Here is a 20,544-nt window from a genome sequence, read left to right as displayed (position 1 = left end):
AATAGCAGCGTTACAAAGAATCAAATAGAACACTTAATATTGCTTAACAGGTTGTCATGCAAATGTCATGTCTGCATTGGTTCAAATTTCTGAAAATGATTGTTGTAAACTTTTGTTAGGGGGGGGGGGGGGGGGATTCTATTGACATGAACAGTTTTGAAGATGTTTCACAGTTACAGTTACTCCTTTGATTTTTTTTTTGTGTGTAATCACTTAATTTTAGTTGTGTATTGTTTTCTTTTCAGTGAAAATATTTATTTAAATTAGAGACATATATCATGTTTTTAATAGGCACTTTATAACAAAATTAATGAATTTAATGCCGGATAAATTTATCACCGTCTCAACTGAATATTACAGCTATCCAGAAATATTTTGTACTCTTACACATCCGGTTTAAATAGTGTTTGTGTCCTTCAGTTCATAGTTAGCATTTTAAAAATTCATACAAGTTGTAATTACCAGGATTATGATCTTTGTTCAATGTTTTCTAGTTCAATTTTCTTAATTAGAAAACCAATTACAGTGATCAGATATGACCAATCAAAGTGTGACCAAAACTGTATTAAAAATAATCGAAAAACACTTGATCATGAATCCCATAGGGAACAATGAAAAACTACATTAATCTTCCACTCATTATTTTATTTGTACAATTACTTTAGTTTTAATCCAAAATGACTCCTGCCAGAAAAAATATTACACTGTTTTGATTTGCGTATTTGACTTGTAATGCTAACTTGAGCATGTTGAGATAAGTTCAAGTTCTGCATATGCATCACAGTTGGGATGAAACTGCACGAGTGGGCTCAAAATTGAATTTCCTTTAATCCTTAAAAAAGAATTAACTACTTTTGACTGCATAAAAAAACCTATAAATAGTATTATTTATAGTATTTCATTCAAATTCTAACCGTAAAGAGGTATACCAATTATAGACTTTCCTCATGCATCAAATGGTGGAAATATAATTAATTCTGTAACATTGAAAATAATGACAATGTTTAACTCTACAAGCATGAAAAGCCAGACACCTTATAATTTGATTTCAAACTAATCACAAATTAATTATCAATATATAATAAAAGACTGATTCAGCTCCTTTTGTTGTTGTATTTGTAGGTCTCTGAAGTGAATACTTATATATAATACTTATAAAAAGAATTTAATATATATGCAAAGTTGCATTATATATAATAAATTAAAATGTCCCTAAGTCGAAATAAACACTTCCTTGAACTGGGTTGTGGTTTACATATGTGATGCTGTCAACTAGGCAACAATTAAAATATAATTAGTAGTACAAAATACAATCATTATTGACTACAGTATACATGTATTTAGTACACTAAGTTTAGTGATGTGCTACATTATAGTTAATTGAAAATATTATGCTGTACTTCAAAGTATGTTTTTTTTCTTATTGTTGAAGATTGTAAGGTTACCTATAATAGCTTACATCCACTTCATTTGAAGTTTATAGGATAGTTGTCTCATTGGCAATCATATCGTATCTCCTTATTTGCATATATACATGTATATGTTATTCAGGATCTTCACAAGCGATATGGACTCTTTATTCCCGGTCAGTGTTCTACAATGTATATCTCCTGCTTTGTCAGGCGGAGGGCACTTAAAGGAAATATGAGCCTATATCTCCACTGAAGCCTGAATAACAATTATATTTTTACTGGATTTTAATATCGTTAACCATTCTTATCTTCATTTTTGTTCACAGGGTATATGTGCTTATATTCCCTTACCAAGGTGATATGTGCTAATATTCCCTTACCAGGGTGATATATGCTTATATTCCCTATCAAGGTGACCAATCAAATTGCAGGATTAGCTGAGATATTTCACTCTAGTAAAGTATATACATATCTCAGGTAATTATTTGAAAAGACCTAACATTTTGTGGCATCCCTAACTTACATGTAACAACCTACTATGTATCATCCTCTGTCAGTCATGTATGTATCTAACCAGGCCCCCTTTTGTTGGGAAAATTTGATTGATTATACAAGGAATCATTGAAACATGACTGTAGCAGGCCCCCTCTTACGGCAGTCATATATAAATAAGGAGATGTAGTATGATTGCCAATGACACAACTATCCACTAGAGTTCAAATAACAAAGATAAAAGCTGTAAAAGGCCAGATATGAAAAACGTGAAACAATTCAAACAAGAAAACTATATATAGCTAAGTGCAATGGTATAGATTATAAAATACAATTGTCTTTGTTTCTTTATATATAGTGTTGCCATCAGTAACAACCTGATGAGTAAAGACCAATAAAGATTATTCTTAAGGTGGTACCCAACACTTTAGCTAAAATTAATTTGGCTTGTTTAATTTTTCTTAAAATTTTGACAAAGTATTTACTATCATTGACTATGACCATTTGACAAAAATATAAAAATTTCAAAAAAATTGAACCAACCGTTTTATCAGAAAAATTACACTGGTTATATAGCAGTTTGACAAACATTTATTTTGATCATTGAGAAGCTCAATATTCCCTTAACAACACAACGTAATCAAAACTGATTTTACAGAGTTATCTCCCTGTAGTGTTAGGTACCACCTTAAGTTCTGCTTTGTTTTACTGAAAAACAACTATTTTTATGTGAAAGAATAGGTGCATATGGGAAAAGTATGAACATAGATGATTAACCTGAACACATACATGACATATACTAGTTGTGTTTGTTAAAAAACAGAAACTTTATAATTGCACCATTCTAGATCTGCTATTATGAATATAGCTTACATAACTTATATTCATTCCTTTTATTTCTCCCACACATACCCTGTTTAATTTATAACAAGAAGCCTTCAAATTCTAATAGCTTGTTACAACATGGATCCTTGCTCGTAGTTGAAGGTCATATATAGACTGCGATGTTAACATTTTTATTTCATTCTAGATAAATTAAGAAACACATAATTAATAGACCATCATTATAACTAATACCTTTTCATGCTGATTATTTGCAGAACAATAAACTTGATTAGTGCCACAAGAACCCAAAAAGCATATCAAGACTGACTTGCTTGTACTAATTTACTTTTTCAAACATTTTCTATGCAAGAATATTGATGCATTCTATATATGCAATAAAATTGTGCTGCATGACATATATAAAAAATTACTATTTTTTCATTTTAAAATATTTATATATTTTTAATTATATTCTCCAAAAATTAATTTTGTGATTCACTACATGCAATTTGAAAATTACAAAATTAAAAAATAAATGCAGACAGACTTGTCTCCCATGTGACTGAAAACTTCATTAGCAACAATAAACCAGATGCTCCGCAGGGCGTAGCTTTATACGACCGCAGAGGTTGAACCCTGAACTGTTGGGGCAAGTATGGACACAACATTCAAGCTGGATTCTGCTCTAAATTTGGATTGTGATTAAATAGTTGACACAGCATAGGTTTCTGACACAGAATGAATGTATTCAAATGAACTTAAAATTTTTGTTTTATCTTAGAGCAATTCACTATGCTGTTGAATATTAATCCTCTCAAAAAAATGTTTGAAGAAATTTTCTTTTTATTTATGAAATTTCAAATGAGAAAAATTGAACCCAATTTTTTAATCACATCCCCATTTCCCTTATTCCAAAACTAATTTCAATTAAAATATTCTAATGGAGTTTGCAACAATTACTACTCATTTAAATACATCATAAAATATTAAGATGTAAAAAAACTGCTTGTTATCACTGAATGGTAAAGATTATTTAAATTTATCAGTTGGTAGTAAAAAGTGAATGTATATTGTATATAACAAAGATTTAAGTTGATTCTGGACAAAGAAAGATAACTCCAATTAAAAAAAATTCTTGCAGATATTTCTTGCTTACTATACTGGACAAAGAAAGATAACTCTTTATTAAAAAACCAGATGCTCCGCAGGGCGTAGCTTTATACGACCGCAGAGGTTGAACCCTGAACAGTTGGGGCAAGTATGGACACAACATTCAAGCTGGATTTTGCTCTAAATTTGGATTGTGATTAAATAGTTGACACAGCATAGGTTTCTGACACAGAATGAATGTATTCAAATGAACTTAAAAATTTTGTTTTCTCTTAAAGCAATTCACTATGCTGTTGAATATTAATCCTCTCAAAAAAATGTTTGAAGAAATTTTCTTTTTATTTATGAAATTTCAAATGAGAAAAATTGAACCCAATTTTTTAATCACATCCCCCTTTCCCTTATTCCAAAACTAATTTCAATTAAAATATTTAATGGAGTTTGCAACAATTACTACTCATTTAAATACATCATAAAATATTAAGATGTAAAAAAACTGCTTGTTATCACTGAATGGTAAAGATTATTTAAATTTATCAGTTGGTAGTAAAAAGTGAATATACATTGTATATTGTATATAACAAAGATTTAAGTTGATTCTGGACAAAGAAAGATAACTCCAATTAAAAAAAATTCTTGCAGATATTTCTTGCTTACTATACTGGACAAAGAAAGATAACTCTTAATTAAAAAAAAATTTGCAATTTCACAATATTGTGAAATTAGATATTTCTTGCCATTGCACAATACTGTGCAATTGAAAAGACTTGCTATTGCACAATACTTAATATAATAATTTTTGATCCTGATTTGGACCAACTTGAAAACTGGGCCCATAATCAAAAATCTAAGTACATGTTTAGATTCAGCATATCAAAGAGGCCCAAGAATTTAATTTTTGTTAAAATCAAACTTAGTTTAATTTTGGACCCTTTGCACTTTAATCTAGACCAATTTGAAAACTGGACCAAAAATTAAGAATCTACATACACAGTTAGATTTGGCATATCAAAGAACCCCAAGGTTTCAATTTTTGTTAAAATCAAACTAAGTTTAATTTTGGACCCTTTGGACCTTAATGTAGACCAATTTGAAAACGGGACCAAAAATTAAGAACCTACATACACAGTTAGATTCGGCATATTAAAGAACCCCAATTATTCAATTTTGATGAAATCAAACAAAGTTTAATTTTGGACCCTTTGGGCCCCTTTTTCCTTAACTGTTGGGACCAAAACTCTCAAAATCAATACCAACCTTCCTTTTGTGGTCATAAACATTGTGTTTAAATTTCATTGATTTCTATTTACTTTAACTAAAGTTATAGTGCGAAAACCAAGAAAAATGCTTATTTGGGCCCTTTTTTGGCCCCTAATTCCTAAACTGTTGAAACCAAAACTCCCAAAATCAATCCCAACCTTTCTTTTGTGGTCATAAAGCTTGTGTCAAAATTTCATAGATTTCTATTAACTTAAACTAAAGTTATAGTGCGAAAACCAAGAAAATGCTTATCTGGGCCCTTTTTGGCCCCTAATTCCTAAAATGTTGGGACCAAAACTCCCAAAATCAATACCAGCCTTCCTTTTATGGTCATAAACCTTGTGTTAAAATTTCATAGATTTCTATTCACTTTTACTAAAGTTAGAGTGCGAAAACTAAAAGTATTCGGAAGACGACGACGACGACGACGACACCAACGTGATAGCAATATACGACGAAATTTTTTTCAAAATTTGCGGTCGTATAAAAAATAGCTATTTCACAATATTGTGAAATTAGATATTTCTTGCCATTGCACAATACTGTGCAATTGAAAAGACTTGCTATTGCACAATACTTAATATAATAATTTTAGATCCTGATTTGGACCAAATTGAAAACTGGGCCCATAATCAAAGATCTAAGTACATGTTTAGATTCAGCATATCAAAGAGGCCCAAGAATTTAATTTTTGTTGAAATCAAACTTAGTTTAATTTTGGCCCCTTTGCACTTTAATTTAGACCAATTTTAAAACTGGACCAAAAATTAAGAATCTACATACACAGTCAGATTTGGCATTTCAAAGAACCCCAATTATTCAATTTTTGATGAAATCAAACAATGTTTAATTTTGGACCTCGATTTGGGCCAACTTGAAAACTGGGCCAATAATCAAAAATCTAAGTACATTTTTAGATTCAGCATATCAAAGAACCCCAAGGTTTCAATTTTTGTTAAAATTAAACTAAGTTTGGACCCTTTGGACCTTAATGTAGACCAATTTGAAAACGGGACCAAAAATTAAGAATCTACATACACAGTTAGATTCGGCATATTAAAGAACCCCAATTATTCAATTTTGATGAAATCAAACAAAGTTTAATTTTGGACCCTTTGGGCCCCTTTTTCCTTAACTGTTGGGACCAAAACTCCCAAAATCAATACCAACCTTCCTTTTATAGTCATAAACCTTGTGTTTAAATTTCATAGATTTCTATTTACTTATACTAACGCTATGGTGCGAAAACCAAGAAAAATGCTTATTTGGGTCCCTTTTTGGCCCCTAATTCCTAAACTGTTGGGACCGAAACTCCCAAAATCAATACCAACCTTCCTTTTGTGGTCATAAACATTGTGTTTAAATTTCATTGATTTCTATTTTCTTTAACTAAAGTTATTGTGCGAAAACCAAGAATAATGCTTATTTGGGCCCTTTTTTGGCCCCTAATTCCTAAACTGTTGAAACCAAAACTCCCAAAATCAATCCCAACCTTTCTTTTGTGGTCATAAACCTTGTGTCAAAATTTCATAGATTTCTATTAACTTAAACTAAAGTTATAGTGCGAAAACCAAGAAAATGCTTATCTGGGCCCTTTTTGGCCCCTAATTCCTAAAATGTTGGGACCAAAACTCCCAAAATCAATACCAGCCTTTCTTTTATGGTCATAAACCTTGTGTTAAAATTTCATAGATTTCTATTCACTTTTACTAAAGTTAGAGTGCGAAAACTAAAAGTATTCGGACGACGACGACGAGGACGACGACAACGACGACGACGACGCCAACGTGATAGCAATATACGAACCATGACTTCTGAAATAACTGTTGATTCATTTATTTTCATGGGTATCCATTTTTGTAGATTGCTGAAAACTTGCATTTTCGTGGATATTTGATTTTGTGGTTTTGCCGATCTCTGTATATAAAGCCTAATGAAAATATGTTATTCGTTGAACATTTGAATTCGTGGTTCACCCTTACCCACAAAACCCACAAAAATTGGTATCCAACGAATAATATTGAATCCACAGTACGTTACAACAACAAAAAAGATAGTGTAATTTTGAATTTACTACATAATTATATATGCAACCATATAAAGTGAGTACATTCCCATTTGTGTACTTATTTACCTGTACTTTTGAAGTATTGACCTGTAGATATTTGATCAAAATTAAATTATAAATATTATATACTGAAAAGCATTTCATAAAAGATACAATTAATTTTTTTTGATTGATCAATACTCTATCTATATACATCTAGAAAGACATATATATATTTGAAAAATATAGCAATGAAATAAAATACTGGAAAATTCTTTTGAGGCCATTCAAAGACCTTCCCAAATCAACAAATTATTCATTTAATTATCATTAATATGCATTATCACACATTATCTACATGTTCAGTAAAAGCATATCTCCAATTTTCATGATTTTCCATTCAGAACAAATTATTTTGAATTAATGGCATATAATGGTTTCACATACATGTAAGGCTGAACATAAACAACCAGATATATTTAGATAGGCATCCTTATTGCAACATTCATTAGCTCTATAAGTGAAAACAGGTATTTTTGGCTTTTATTAATTTGCAACATATTTTGCTAGCAGGGTTTGACACAAATACATGTTAGTATTTAGAACAGGACAAAAACTTATTTTTTATACAATAACTATTTTTTTGTAGATGAAATGGAGATTTCAGATCACAATTTCATCAAAATTTGTTTTAAGCATTTTGATATAATGCCATACAATCAGTCTATGTAGGCTGTGTAATGTTTCTATCTTCAAAACCCCATTTGATAAAAACAAAACTCTTGTTAAATTCCTTACTTCCTATGGCATTATATATCTGTCACATTTAGATACCAGAAAAACAAACTGATTTTCTTCCGATACATTGTAATTGAAATGTACAAAACGTAGTTAACACCAATTTAGTGCATGTCTGACAAATGAAATCAATTTTTTCAATTTCAACAATTCCTGTTTGCGATCTTATTTCTATAACACACAGAATCATCTGTAAAGCCACTTCCATAAAAGATATTATCTACGGAGATTATTCAAATTTCACTTTGAACACGTTAAACAATTGTCATTGTTTACTCTGTGTAATCTGTCATTTGACAATGTTACCAAGAAATCTGATATGCTAATTACTATTAGAAAATAGAAAACAGATTATCATTCACAATAGGATGTCCTGTTGGCGGGGAAGTTTAGATGTGGAAGTCAATGCTTTGAGAAAAAAATCCAATACCTTCAATTTGAGTTTAAGTGGGCATATCTAGATAATTCATCAAATTCCGTGCATGGGGTTTCATATCAAATTGTAAAAGTCTTTTAACATGCTTACATTTCATGCATACAAAATAAATGATATTTCTTCATGATATTCAATCTAAGGATGTTCTGTTTTCAACATTTAGAACAGATTTTGTATTCATTATATAAATTTATATATATATATATTTATATATTATGTCAGCTATGGTTAGAGGAGGGGGATAAGGTGTTTACTCACTGCTAGGGGGGAGTTTTTGTATAGAATTGACAAGAGAAATAATTAATGTATAGATTCCAGTCCTGCTAGGGCATGTAGGGGAGGAGGTAAAGAATCAGATTAACCTTTACATGTAACATTGTTAGGTTGACTTTCTAGGAACTTTATAGAAAATAAATATATATAGAATTGGAAATGGAAACTTAAATAAAATCTTTAATAGATTTGAAAAATTATCAAGCTCAAAATTTATCAAGCTAAACATGATTAACCTCATGAACCTGTTAAAACCAATAATTATTAATGCATGCTATATACATAATATGTCTTTGTTTTTATCAGCAGATAGAAAACAATTATTCTTTAAGGTCAAAGTCAAATCAACAAAATATCTCTAATCAGATTTTATGCTCCTATTTGTTTTTATAAACATGAAGCAAAGACTAAATGCATCTTTTAGCATAAATTTGGGTAAATTGTTAACCAAATTATTATAAAAGGTTTCTGATTTTCCAATAAGTTGGTTTCACATTTTTAGCAGAAAAAGTTCTGCCAAAAAGTAAAGAGATATATCTCTAAAGTAAATTTAATGTTTTGTTTATTTTTATCATCAGACAAAATTTTCCAAACATCCCTATTAGTTGTCATCTTTTTATCATATATATATATGCGTACAAAAAGCTGCATTGCTCTTTAAAATAACAAAAGCTATACATATTTTATGTAAAATTCATTTTTAGATGCATCATTAGTTTCATACATACATGTGTTTGTACATGTTGTATGCAAACAATAAGATTCTGATGAATTTGAATAGAAAATTTTAAATTTTATAGAAATTTTTAAAGATGAAAGACTGCAGAATTTGGCCTGCTTTTTAAGATTAAAAGAACTGCTTGCAATAACTAATTATGTATATTAATGATACTCTGATGATAGAGGATGAAACAAGGTCTTGGTTTTACAAAAAATTATATCATATATGTCACTTTTATAATTGGTGGCAACCGTATGCTTGTTATACATGTATAACAAAGGACAGTCGTCACCACGATATTCTTTTTTATTCCAAAGCAAAGAAATACACAAACAAATATTGACTTTCCAATTACTGGGAGAAAATCTATAGTTGAGTAAATGATTTTTGGACTTTCAATTGATCAAACAAGTTGAGTTTCTTGTTAGCTCTTTAATTTGTTATGAGATACTTTTTTCTAATAATTTCCCATTTCCCATTATGATTTCAAGTTAAATGTGCAACAAGAGGAAACAAAATAAACTTCCTATTCATTTCAACAGGTCCAATATTAGATTGATTGATTGTTGGTTATTTAATATCCAGTGGCAAATATTTCATGCATGTTCAGGACATGAATAGAAGAACAGTTTATCAAAATACTTGAAACACATTATCTCAGCCAGTTGGGATACAATTACATTCATTTGTTTTTTTGTAATATTAGAAAGGTATAATGTAGGATAGAGTAATCAATTTCTTGACACAGTGTGACAAATGGCAGAGAATTTTCATATTATCACAAATTGCAATTTTTGTTAAATAATAAATACACCAATAATATTCGAAATGTTACCGATTGTATTTGTACATCCAATCAATATATTTATTGTTCATACACCATGCACATACACAGTAATTTGACACTGAAAAGTGGCATGTAGATTATATTACGCCTTGGATTACTGAAGCAAAGAGGAGGTTGGGCCAAAATACAGTGTAAACATTACCATTCCATTATGATACTTTCAGATACTCTTAAACAAATGAAGTGTATATAAACACCCTATAACATTCCAAGGATTGGTTTTCTAAAACACACATTAAATTTTGGACAATCGAAGGTTTAGGAAAACAGATACAACATTATTATACGTTGATTTCTGAAAACAGATATGACATAAATATACCTTGCTGATAGGATGTTGTTGAAATAAGTGATCTTGTATCTGCTGTCATGTGATCATAACGATCAGCCATTCTGATTGGCTGTTCATCATCACTGTCTTCACCAATCAGCCCACGCCTTAAAACTTTCAACTTCTTCTGCCTTTCTTTTATCCTTAGGTATTTTTCGTAAGCTGACTGACCCATGTGTTCACCAGTTGCAAATGATTTGGACTTAGGTTTAATTTGTTTCTTAACTTCACTTTGTTTAACTTTCTGATTGCCATTTTGATGTGAAGAGAAAGTGATGTCAGAGAGGTGATATGACCGTCCAGTGGTTGGGGAGACTTCTGTCTGCATAGATGATGGGTGGTACACACTCTGTCCATCAAAGTATGTGTCTGATGACGATTTGTGGTTTCTATGGCGTTTTTCTGAAATAATTCAAATTACGAAAAAATCAATTACTTCTTACGACTGATTTTATATTATATAATTATATTATATTAAAAGAACTTAATATTCAAAAATACCTAATGAAATCAAGAAGGGATTATTCTGTAAAAGAGTGCACAAAGCTAACTAATTACAGATCACAGTTCTGAAGTGCAGAGAAAGCAGGGAATCAATGTAATTATGTCATCTAGTTTCAACTTTATTGCATTGTTTAAATTGCTGAAAGTGTTCCCTTGATTTCATAACACTTTTTTAATGTGATGCTGAATATGCAAGCATTACTAAATTACTTCTATGATATCATGAAGTTGCAGCAATGAGTCTGAACTGAAACTACATGTATATCTTAGAAAGTGGTCAATTAATAACTACAAATTTCTTTAAAATAATTCACTTGGTTTGAGTAATTTTACACAGTTAGTTACATTTGATTGTTATGTTCATATTCCTGAAATGCCAAGTGATCAGAAAAAAAACAGGATAATTATCAATATTCTTAGTGAGCATTCTTTGTCCAAACTTATTTGCATGGAGTACAAAACTTATTTTTGTCCATCTGATGAGTTAACAGTTATCAAAAGTACCAGGATTATAATTTTATACGCCAGACGCGCGTTTCGTCTACATAAGACTCATCAGTGACGCTCAGATCAAAATAGTTAAAAAGCCAAAACAAATACAAAGTTGAGGAGCATTGAGGACCCAAAATTCCAAAAAGTTGTGCCAAATACGGCTAAGGTCATCTACTCCTGGGGTAAGAAAATCCTTAGTTTTTTCGAAAAATTCAATGTTTTGTAAACAGAAAATTTATAAAAATTACCATATAATTGATATTCATGTCAACACCGAAGTGCTGACTACTGGGTTGGTGATACCCTCGGGGACGAAACGTCCACCAGCAGTGGCATCGACCCAGTGGTGTAAACAGTTATCAAAAGTACCAGGATTATAATTTTATACGCCAGACGCGCGTTTCGTCTACATTAGACTCATCAGTGACGCTCAGATCAAAATAGTTAAAAAGCCAAAACAAATACAAAGTTGAGGAGCATTGAGGACCCAAAATTCCAAAAAGTTGTGCCAAATACGGCTAAGGTCATCTACTCCTGGGGTAAGAAAATCCTTAGTTTTTTCGAAAAATTCAATGTTTTGTAAACAGAAAATTTATAAAAATTACCATATAATTGATATTCATGTCAACACCGAAGTGCTGACTACTGGGTTGGTGATACCCTCGGGGACGAAACGTCCACCAGCAGTGGCATCGACCCAGTGGTGTAAACAGTTATCAAAAGTAGCAGGATTATAATTTTATACGCCAGATGTGCGTTTCTTCTACATAAGACTCATCAGTGACGCTCAGATCAAAATAGTTAAAAAGCCAAAACAAATACAAAGTTGAGGAGCATTGAGGACCCAAAATTCCAAAAAGTTGTGCCAAATACGGCTAAGGTCATCTACTCCTGGGGTAAGAAAATCCTTAGTTTTTTCGAAAAATTCAATGTTTTGTAAACAGAAAATTTATAAAAATTACCATATAATTGATATTCATGTCAACACCGAAGTGCTGACTACTGGGTTACGGTGATACCCTCGGGGACGAAACGTCCACCAGCAGTACCATCGACCCAGTGGTGTAAACAGTTATCAAAAGTACCAGGATTATAATTTTATACGCCAGACGCGCATTTTGTCTACATAAGACTCATCAGTGACGCTCAGATCAAAATAGTTAAAAAGCCAAAACAAATACAAAGTTGAGGAGCATTGAGGACCCAAAATTCCAAAAAGTTGTGCCAAATACGGCTAAGGTCATCTACTCCTGGGGTAAGAAAATCCTTAGTTTTTTCGAAAAATTCAATGTTTTGTAAACAGAAAATTTATAAAAATTACCATATAATTGATATTCATGTCAACACTGAAGTGCTGACTACTGGGTTGGTGATACCCTCGGGGACGAAACGTCCACCAGCAGTGGCATCGACCCAGTGGTGTAAAGCCTTTTTCTACTGATTTTTATAGTTTGTTTTTATGTTGTAATGTTATACCACTGTCCCAGCCAGGTTAGGGGGAGGGTAGGGATCCCACTTACATGTTTAACCCTGCCACATTATTCATGTATATGCCTGTCCCAAGTCAGGAGCCTGTAATTCAGTGGTTGTCTTTTGTTTATGTGTTACATATTTGTTTTTCATTCATTTTTTTTTTATATAAATAAGGCCGTTTGTTTTCTCGTTTAAATTGTTTTACATTGTCTTATCAGGGCCTTTAGTAGCTGACTATGCTGTATGGGCTTTGCTCATTGTTGAAGGCCGTACGGTTACCTATACCGTTAGTTGTGAATGTCTGTGTCATTTTGGTCTCTTGTGGACAGTTGTCTCATTGGCAATCATACCACATCTTCTTTTTTATATTGACTTTTGTCTTGAATTGTAGAGCAGAAATTTCATATAAATATTTAAAAATTCATATAGCTGACAGACATTAGAATTATGCCTAAGACATAAAAACTTTATATCAGAAGAAGGAAGTATCATAAACAAAAAAATATCACATAAAAAAATGACTTTTTATATGCTGTATCATATGTACCATTTGAGCTATTTAATTATTTTTTTTTAGTTCAATATTGTTCTAAAAAAGATTCCATTTCTTGATTCTATATTGAAAGGCTTTGAATCTGCAGACACAAAAGCAGAAAAAGCCTTTTCACTATCAGCCATGGCAACTAATACAATTCCGACATGTCTGTTGTTTCATTAATCTATGAAATAGATTAAACCCGCCTTTTAAATCAAGACCGAAAAATAAACTTTGTTAAAAAACAATTCATAAGATTATCAATTTCTACAAAGATATTAATAATGGAAAAGTAGAATAAAGGTTACGAAAAATATACGTCTGAAAAGAAAAATCTGAAGATCTGATGCCAATCAATGCTACATATAGAAAAGAGTCATAAATATTTTACGCTTTCTGGTCAATAATCCATTACCAAGTAAAACTTTAAGTAATACATATAATTAATATTGTTAGAATTGAAACAGTGTCAATATTTGAGGCACTAAAATGTTTTATAATAACAATAACATTCTGCCTTGTAATTAGTGTAGTATTATTAAGCCTACTTAGTATTGAAACTTTTTTAGAGACATAAAACTCTTTTTATCTTTTTTTCTTTTTAAATCAATACAAAAATTTAAAAGGATTTCAATCTTAATGTCATATATATGCACTCAATCTTCCTAACCCATCTTCAGATTAGAAAAAAATACCAAACAAAAGCAGGAAAAGTTTATTTTTTTAATCTCATTTTTTTTATGGTGCCATTTTATGACTTGTTCTTTCCAGTATTTTCAAAATGCACATCAGTTTTTGAACAACAAATATTTCCTTATAACCATAGCACCATTTTTATAACATTCTATAATAAATTCAGAAACCCACATGGCTCCATAAGATACATTAGAGTACACTAAATAATATATCAAATAAATGTATTTTGAGATATTCAGTGAAATTGGATAAAAGATCTATTCTGTATAGGATACTAACAAATTTGAGAATAAGAGGATTTTTTATATTTTATATTATGAGATTTAAATGGTATCAAATTCTATATTTAAACCACTATATAAGATAGATAATTTTGCTGTACAAGAGCATAAACTAAATAACAAATCATATTCTTTTCTAAATGAAGATTTATATCAATGTACAAATGCTTTCATTTTTAATCGATGTGTGAATTGTATAATTCTACCATTGCTATGATATTATGATCTTACTGCATTAAAATTTTTCATTTCATGAATTATTTCATTTCATTTTTTTTTAAACTCTTTGTCTTATTTTCCTCCTTTATTTCAGATTGTAACTCACCTTCACCATAACTTCTTGTTGGTGACCTTGACCTTGATCTTGATCTAGATTGTGACCCTGAGTATGACCTTGGCCTTCTGTTGTCCCGATGATGTGTATACTTGTACTTTCCCCTTGACCTTGCAGGTCTGTTTTCTTTAGACAGGGAGTTGTAATTGTTACTATAATGGCGGCTATATTCATCAATGGCAGCAGCATCTGGGGACAGTTCACCCTGAAGTAAAAGAAAACCAAACATTTCTAAAAATAAGTTCACCTGAATATCTAATTAATGTAATTAATATGACTTTTTTTTACAAACAAGTTAAATCTGACAGATACTCAATGTCCCAGCCAAAATTTTAAAAGGGCAGAATCCTAATGTCATAAGAACACTTCAGAAAGAAGGAATAACTTGGTTAAAAGACTATTCAACTTTTGTCATCAAGTCAGTACAAATATAACCCTTTAAAGCCTTTTTTCAGGTGTTTAAATCATAGAGCAACTTATGCATATTATAATTGTATCAGCGATCTGTCAGAAATCAAGCTATCTTGATATCCAAACTGATCCTAAAAGGGAGTTTGACTGATGAATTGTGAATATAAAAGGTACAGCAAAACATATATAGTTAAAGTATCAGAGTGGTGTTTAAACACATAAAGTGAGATCAAATTCATTATGTTGTTTAACTTTGTTTTAAAAGTAGATCATAGTATGAAGATTTTAAGTGTTACAGGTATACAACAGGGCATTAAAAGCATTTGTAACAATTCATATCAATATTAATGTTCTTTAGGTCATCAACTTTTTTTCAGTGTAGTAACCTCATTAGGTTGACTTTCCAATTAACATATAAAAACTTTAAAATACTTGCCTCACTTCCACTGCCAAGAATAGCATTATACAAGTCTCTTGTATACTGGGAAAAGGAGTCCAATCCAAAGTTTTCCTCTTGAAAACCTGCACAAGCCTAACAATGTAGAGAAATGCAGCGAGTTTAATACAAAACATTATGAAATTGTGTTCTTGATTTTTAATACTATAACAGAGTATTCATCAATGCACTTGAATTATTCATATATACATGTAACAAGATCATTGATCATACATCTCTTTCATAACTTACAATGCATACACCTTCAATTTAACCATATCAGATTGTTTTTAAAGGCATCTGTTCAAATTTGGCAAATATTTACAGACTTCCGCATGATATGAGTTAGGTTTTTTAAAATCTTTTTTACTATAGCTAGGGCTATTGTGCATACTAAATAATAGTCTATTTCCGCTACCATTAAGATAAATCTCACTGAGGAAGGTTCATTATAGATCTGTGTGCTTATATTGTAGCTATAAGCAATTCTCAAATCAGAAATTTAACCTCTCTTTGGGAGAACACAGAAAATATTCTTAATATTGTCTTTGAATTTTGTACCTAACATGTTCCAGTGGTGTTGACAACCATGGAATCAAAATACTATACTATTCAGAAATATTTCAACTAGGTGCCTATCATAATATTAAGAAATCACATTCTGAGTTAAAATTCTGAACATTCTGAAATTTAAATGCAAATCAGTGACAGACTTTTCTGATATGTGAGTTGAGTACTTGTTTTAAATTAAGGTTCTTGAAGGGTGTAAAGTTTCGCAGATAGAACATAATCGCCAAAATAAATTCTGCCAATTTAAATGAGTACATGCAAATGTATTGATAACAAGAATATGTCCAAAGTACACAGATGCACAGGGCACTCGCATAATCATTTTCCATGTCCAATGGACCGTGAAATTGGGTAAAAAATCTTATTTGGCTGTAAAATTAGAAAGATCATATTATAAGGAACATATGTACCAAGTTTCAAGTTGATTTGACTTAATGGTATTATTTTCTGTGTTCAATGGACCGTGAAATTGGGGTCAAAAGTCTAATTTGGCTTTAAAATTAAAAAGATTATATCATAAGGAACATGTGTACTAAGTTTCAAGTTGATTTGACTTCAGCTTCATCAAAAACTACCTAGGCCAAAACTTTAACCTGAAGTGGGAAGAACATTCAGATGAACGGACAGACGGACGGACGTACAGACCAGAAAACATAATGCCCCTCTACTATCGTAGGTGGGGCATAAAAAATATGAAACTGCCAAAATATTTCTATACCTTATTCAATGAAAATCCCAAAATTAACACACACGAAAATAACCAGATACGGTAGGCTATTTATTTCAGAGGAAAGTGCCTGGGCTGGCCATGATCAAATTTAATGCTATGAATAAAGAGTTCATAAATATGCAACAAAATGATGAGTTTTAAGAAATTAAATATTGGCAAAGCAGGTTCTGAGAAAACAATTTTAAAAAGTGACAATCCAATTCTAAAAAATGACAATTAGTTGCATAGATGTTGAAAAAAACACTTCAGGACTTACATTAAATTTCAACAATCTGTTGCACAAAGCATAATGTAGTTTATGTAACATTATCAATTGACATATAGCAACCTGTCATATCAAGTTTTAATAATGTAATAAATTATTATAATGAGTATTACCTCCATCAATTGGGACACCTCTGGTATCTGTTCTCCATTCTTATCACACATGGCATACAATACATACTCTAAATCATTACTTATGTTTACTGGCTAAAATACAAGGAATACATATATGTTAGTTTATAAATGAATGTGAATTATATATTCTTGAAGGTTAAAAAGATTTAAATAATTAATTACGTATTTTCAAGAGAACTTGTTTCAAGCTAGGAGCATGTAGTCCAATGATAGCCATTTGTTTCTGTCTGCAATAATTGTCTATTTGTTTCATTTAATTAGCCTAAATCAGGTCATTGTTTTTCTCTGAATTATTTCTCATTTTGTCATCTTGAAACTTTACAAAGCTCATCATAAATTCAGTATGGGTTTTGCTCATTGTTAAAGGCCTCACAGGGAGCTGTTGTTGAATACATTTTGTACATGTATCCAAGTCCTTTGATCTTTAGTGGATATCTGTTTTAGTTGCAATCATACCAAATCTCTTTATCTTTCTTTAAAACACTCAAAATTAAACTAAAAAGCAAATTAAACGGCATTACCTGAAGTATATCCTTATATATGTAAATAAAAACTTTTTCAGTCTGCTTAAAGACAATTGTTTTATATCAGAGTTAAAGGACCATGCTCAGTGGCAGATCAAGGGGGTTCCAAGGGTTGGAACCCAACCTTTTTTTGGACGATCAATGTATTTGAATGGGGACATATAGTTGGACCCCCTCCTTTGTCCTGGGTTGGGACCCCCCCCCTTTTTAAAATGGCTGGATACGCCCCTGGTGCTGAGACGTTATAATTGGAATAAAAGTTATATTTCATAAGGGACACTGTTTTCAACTGCTCAAACTAAAATTGTATGAATTATTGAGAATCATGTGGATCAGCACAAACTTAATTTCTGATGATCAAATGTTTATTTTCATAACCACATATTGTACATACTTACACATGCAGTGCATATATACATGATATATGTATTTACTTAAAACAGGGAAAATATTTTTAACAAATGGTTTTGCAAATATTTCTAGTAATCATGTAATTTAAGGATATATATATGCCATAAAAATATGTATTAATATTTGATGAAACTAAGTACAATGTAGCATGGATAGCTTAAAAAACTTTTTCAAAGTCAATAAATTATAAATTTGGTCAGATCAATATACATTTAGTACAAGAAGGCATTGTAGTGCATGCACACTATTTATTTCTGGAAGACAGATTTTTCATGATTTATTTTACAATTGTTTACAGTTTTGTTAATGTATCAAGAATTTGTTATGCACAACCAGCTTTCTATAAGCATCATTTATCTGTACATCAAAATTTCTCTATGATGAACTTTAGGAAAATGAGTTCAGGTGATTTATTCATGTGTTTTTAAACCTCAAAACAATTCAAAACTAGAAAGCTTAGACAATAATAAAAATAATCAAAAGAAAATGATTTACGCAACATTACATTTTGATTTTCCTTCATTATAAATATAGTTCTTTTTACATCATAATATCAATGATTATTTTAATCTTCTTAGAGCACTAAGTCAAACTTGTTTATAATAGGATCATTTTCAATCTTAAACTTATTATTTTTTTTATTACTTATCACTTTATATCTATCATTCATATTTGCTTTTATATATTCATTCTTAGTTATGTAAACAAAGGAAATTTTTCCTCTGATCGTAAAAAAATAAATCGGATCACAATGAGATCAGAAGACAAATTATAATTAAGTCTTTTTTAACTTTTCCACGACTTCCTTTAAACCACATTCACTATTATGTGGTGTTTTATTGAAAAGGGATTAAGGGGATAACTGTGAGATAATTTGTGTGGAAAACAAAAGCTTAATTTCCATAAAAAAATTAAACTCAGTATAAAGATTTTTTTATGATTTTCTAAAAAAAAAAATCAGTATGCCAAGTAATTTTGAGTAAAAGCTGTTGGTTAACTTTTGTACTGCAGAAACAACAAAACCAGGGGCGGATCCATCCATTTAAAAAAGGGGGGTCCAATTACATGTCCCCATTCAAATGCATTGATCGTCCAAATAAAAAAGGGGGGAGGGGTTTCCAACCCCCGTAACCCCCCCCCCTTTGATCCGCGTTGAAAACAATCTTTGAAATATTAATTAAAGGAAACAGAGAAATGTTTGGTAGAGCAATATTCATAGGAATATATGAATGAATAAATCTGTTGGCCACCACACACTTGTTAGGCAAAATGAATAAAAATGTTTATGCTGGTGTTTTTACTTCCCATATCTTTAAGGCTTGAGATTACCTACCTATTTTTTTTTAATATTATTGATATTTAATTGAAACAGTATTTCAGGTCTCAAAATATTCTATGAAAAATACTCAGAAAAATAAGAAATATTTCTTGGATCACTCTAGGATAAGTATATCTATGTTCCTGGATCACGTAACATGTACCTTATTTTTCTTTGGAAAGGACCCTTAACAGACAATCTGTTGTATTTGGCCTAATATGTGAACATAACCAACATATGATCTGTAAATTATATGATATAAATGTTATCACATTGTTATTGACTTACCATTCCTTTAGGAAGCCCATATTCAGCTGCTTCAATCAGCGATGATCCCAGGGAGAATAAGGTCAACTGAAATAAATGTATCTGAGTCAGTTCTATAAAATCAGTGATGAACAAAGTCAATTGAAATAAAGTTTTTTTAGCCAGTTCTAAAATAACAATGATTGCCATAGTACATAATCACGGGTGTCATTCGGTTTATCGAGAGAAATGGGCGTGAAAGAATATCTAACGGCGGTCAAGTATTGAGAGACGATCGTGAAAGTTCTGGTAACGGATCGTGAAAGACATTTAATCGAGAAGACATATGAAAGGTCAGTAAATATTCTAATTTAATTAATTACACAGACACATTTACGATAAAATAAAACTGTCTGTCAAAATGGTTCAACATTATGATCAGTATGTCAGAATATCCAGTTTCAAAAGTTCACAGTTATTACAAAACGACAAAAGGCAGATTGCTTCTCGACATTTCAATGACATAAAAAATGTAAACAAACTCGATTTTTTCATAAATTCGACTTGATAAAATACGTTTATCAAAATAAGGGCATTGCATTTGAATTAATTAAACGGTTCTCATAGTTATT

General features: G+C 30.8%; 1 protein-coding gene across 5 annotated transcripts in view; it reads right to left on the bottom strand.

Moving 5' to 3' along the window:
* Positions 1–20,544, bottom strand: part of LOC134724860 (tyrosine-protein phosphatase non-receptor type 13-like) — an 82,841-nt gene that overhangs the window by 46,741 nt on the left and 15,556 nt on the right. For all 5 annotated transcript variants that reach the window (XM_063588164.1, XM_063588167.1, XM_063588166.1 and 2 more), the window contains exons 4-8: positions 19,955–20,020; positions 17,393–17,485; positions 15,715–15,810; positions 14,859–15,072; positions 10,544–10,954 (exon numbers count right to left, since the gene is read on the bottom strand). In XM_063588164.1, the coding sequence (XP_063444234.1) occupies positions 10,544–10,954; positions 14,859–15,072; positions 15,715–15,810; positions 17,393–17,485; positions 19,955–20,020 (880 nt within the window). The remainder of the gene's footprint in view (positions 1–10,543; positions 10,955–14,858; positions 15,073–15,714; positions 15,811–17,392; positions 17,486–19,954; positions 20,021–20,544) is intronic.

Source organism: Mytilus trossulus, chromosome 7 (assembly GCF_036588685.1).
Source record: "Mytilus trossulus isolate FHL-02 chromosome 7, PNRI_Mtr1.1.1.hap1, whole genome shotgun sequence".
Classification (NCBI taxonomy): Eukaryota; Metazoa; Mollusca; class Bivalvia; order Mytilida; family Mytilidae; genus Mytilus; species Mytilus trossulus.
Note: the sequence above shows the minus strand (reverse complement) of the source record. Positions and strands in the feature narration are given on the sequence as shown.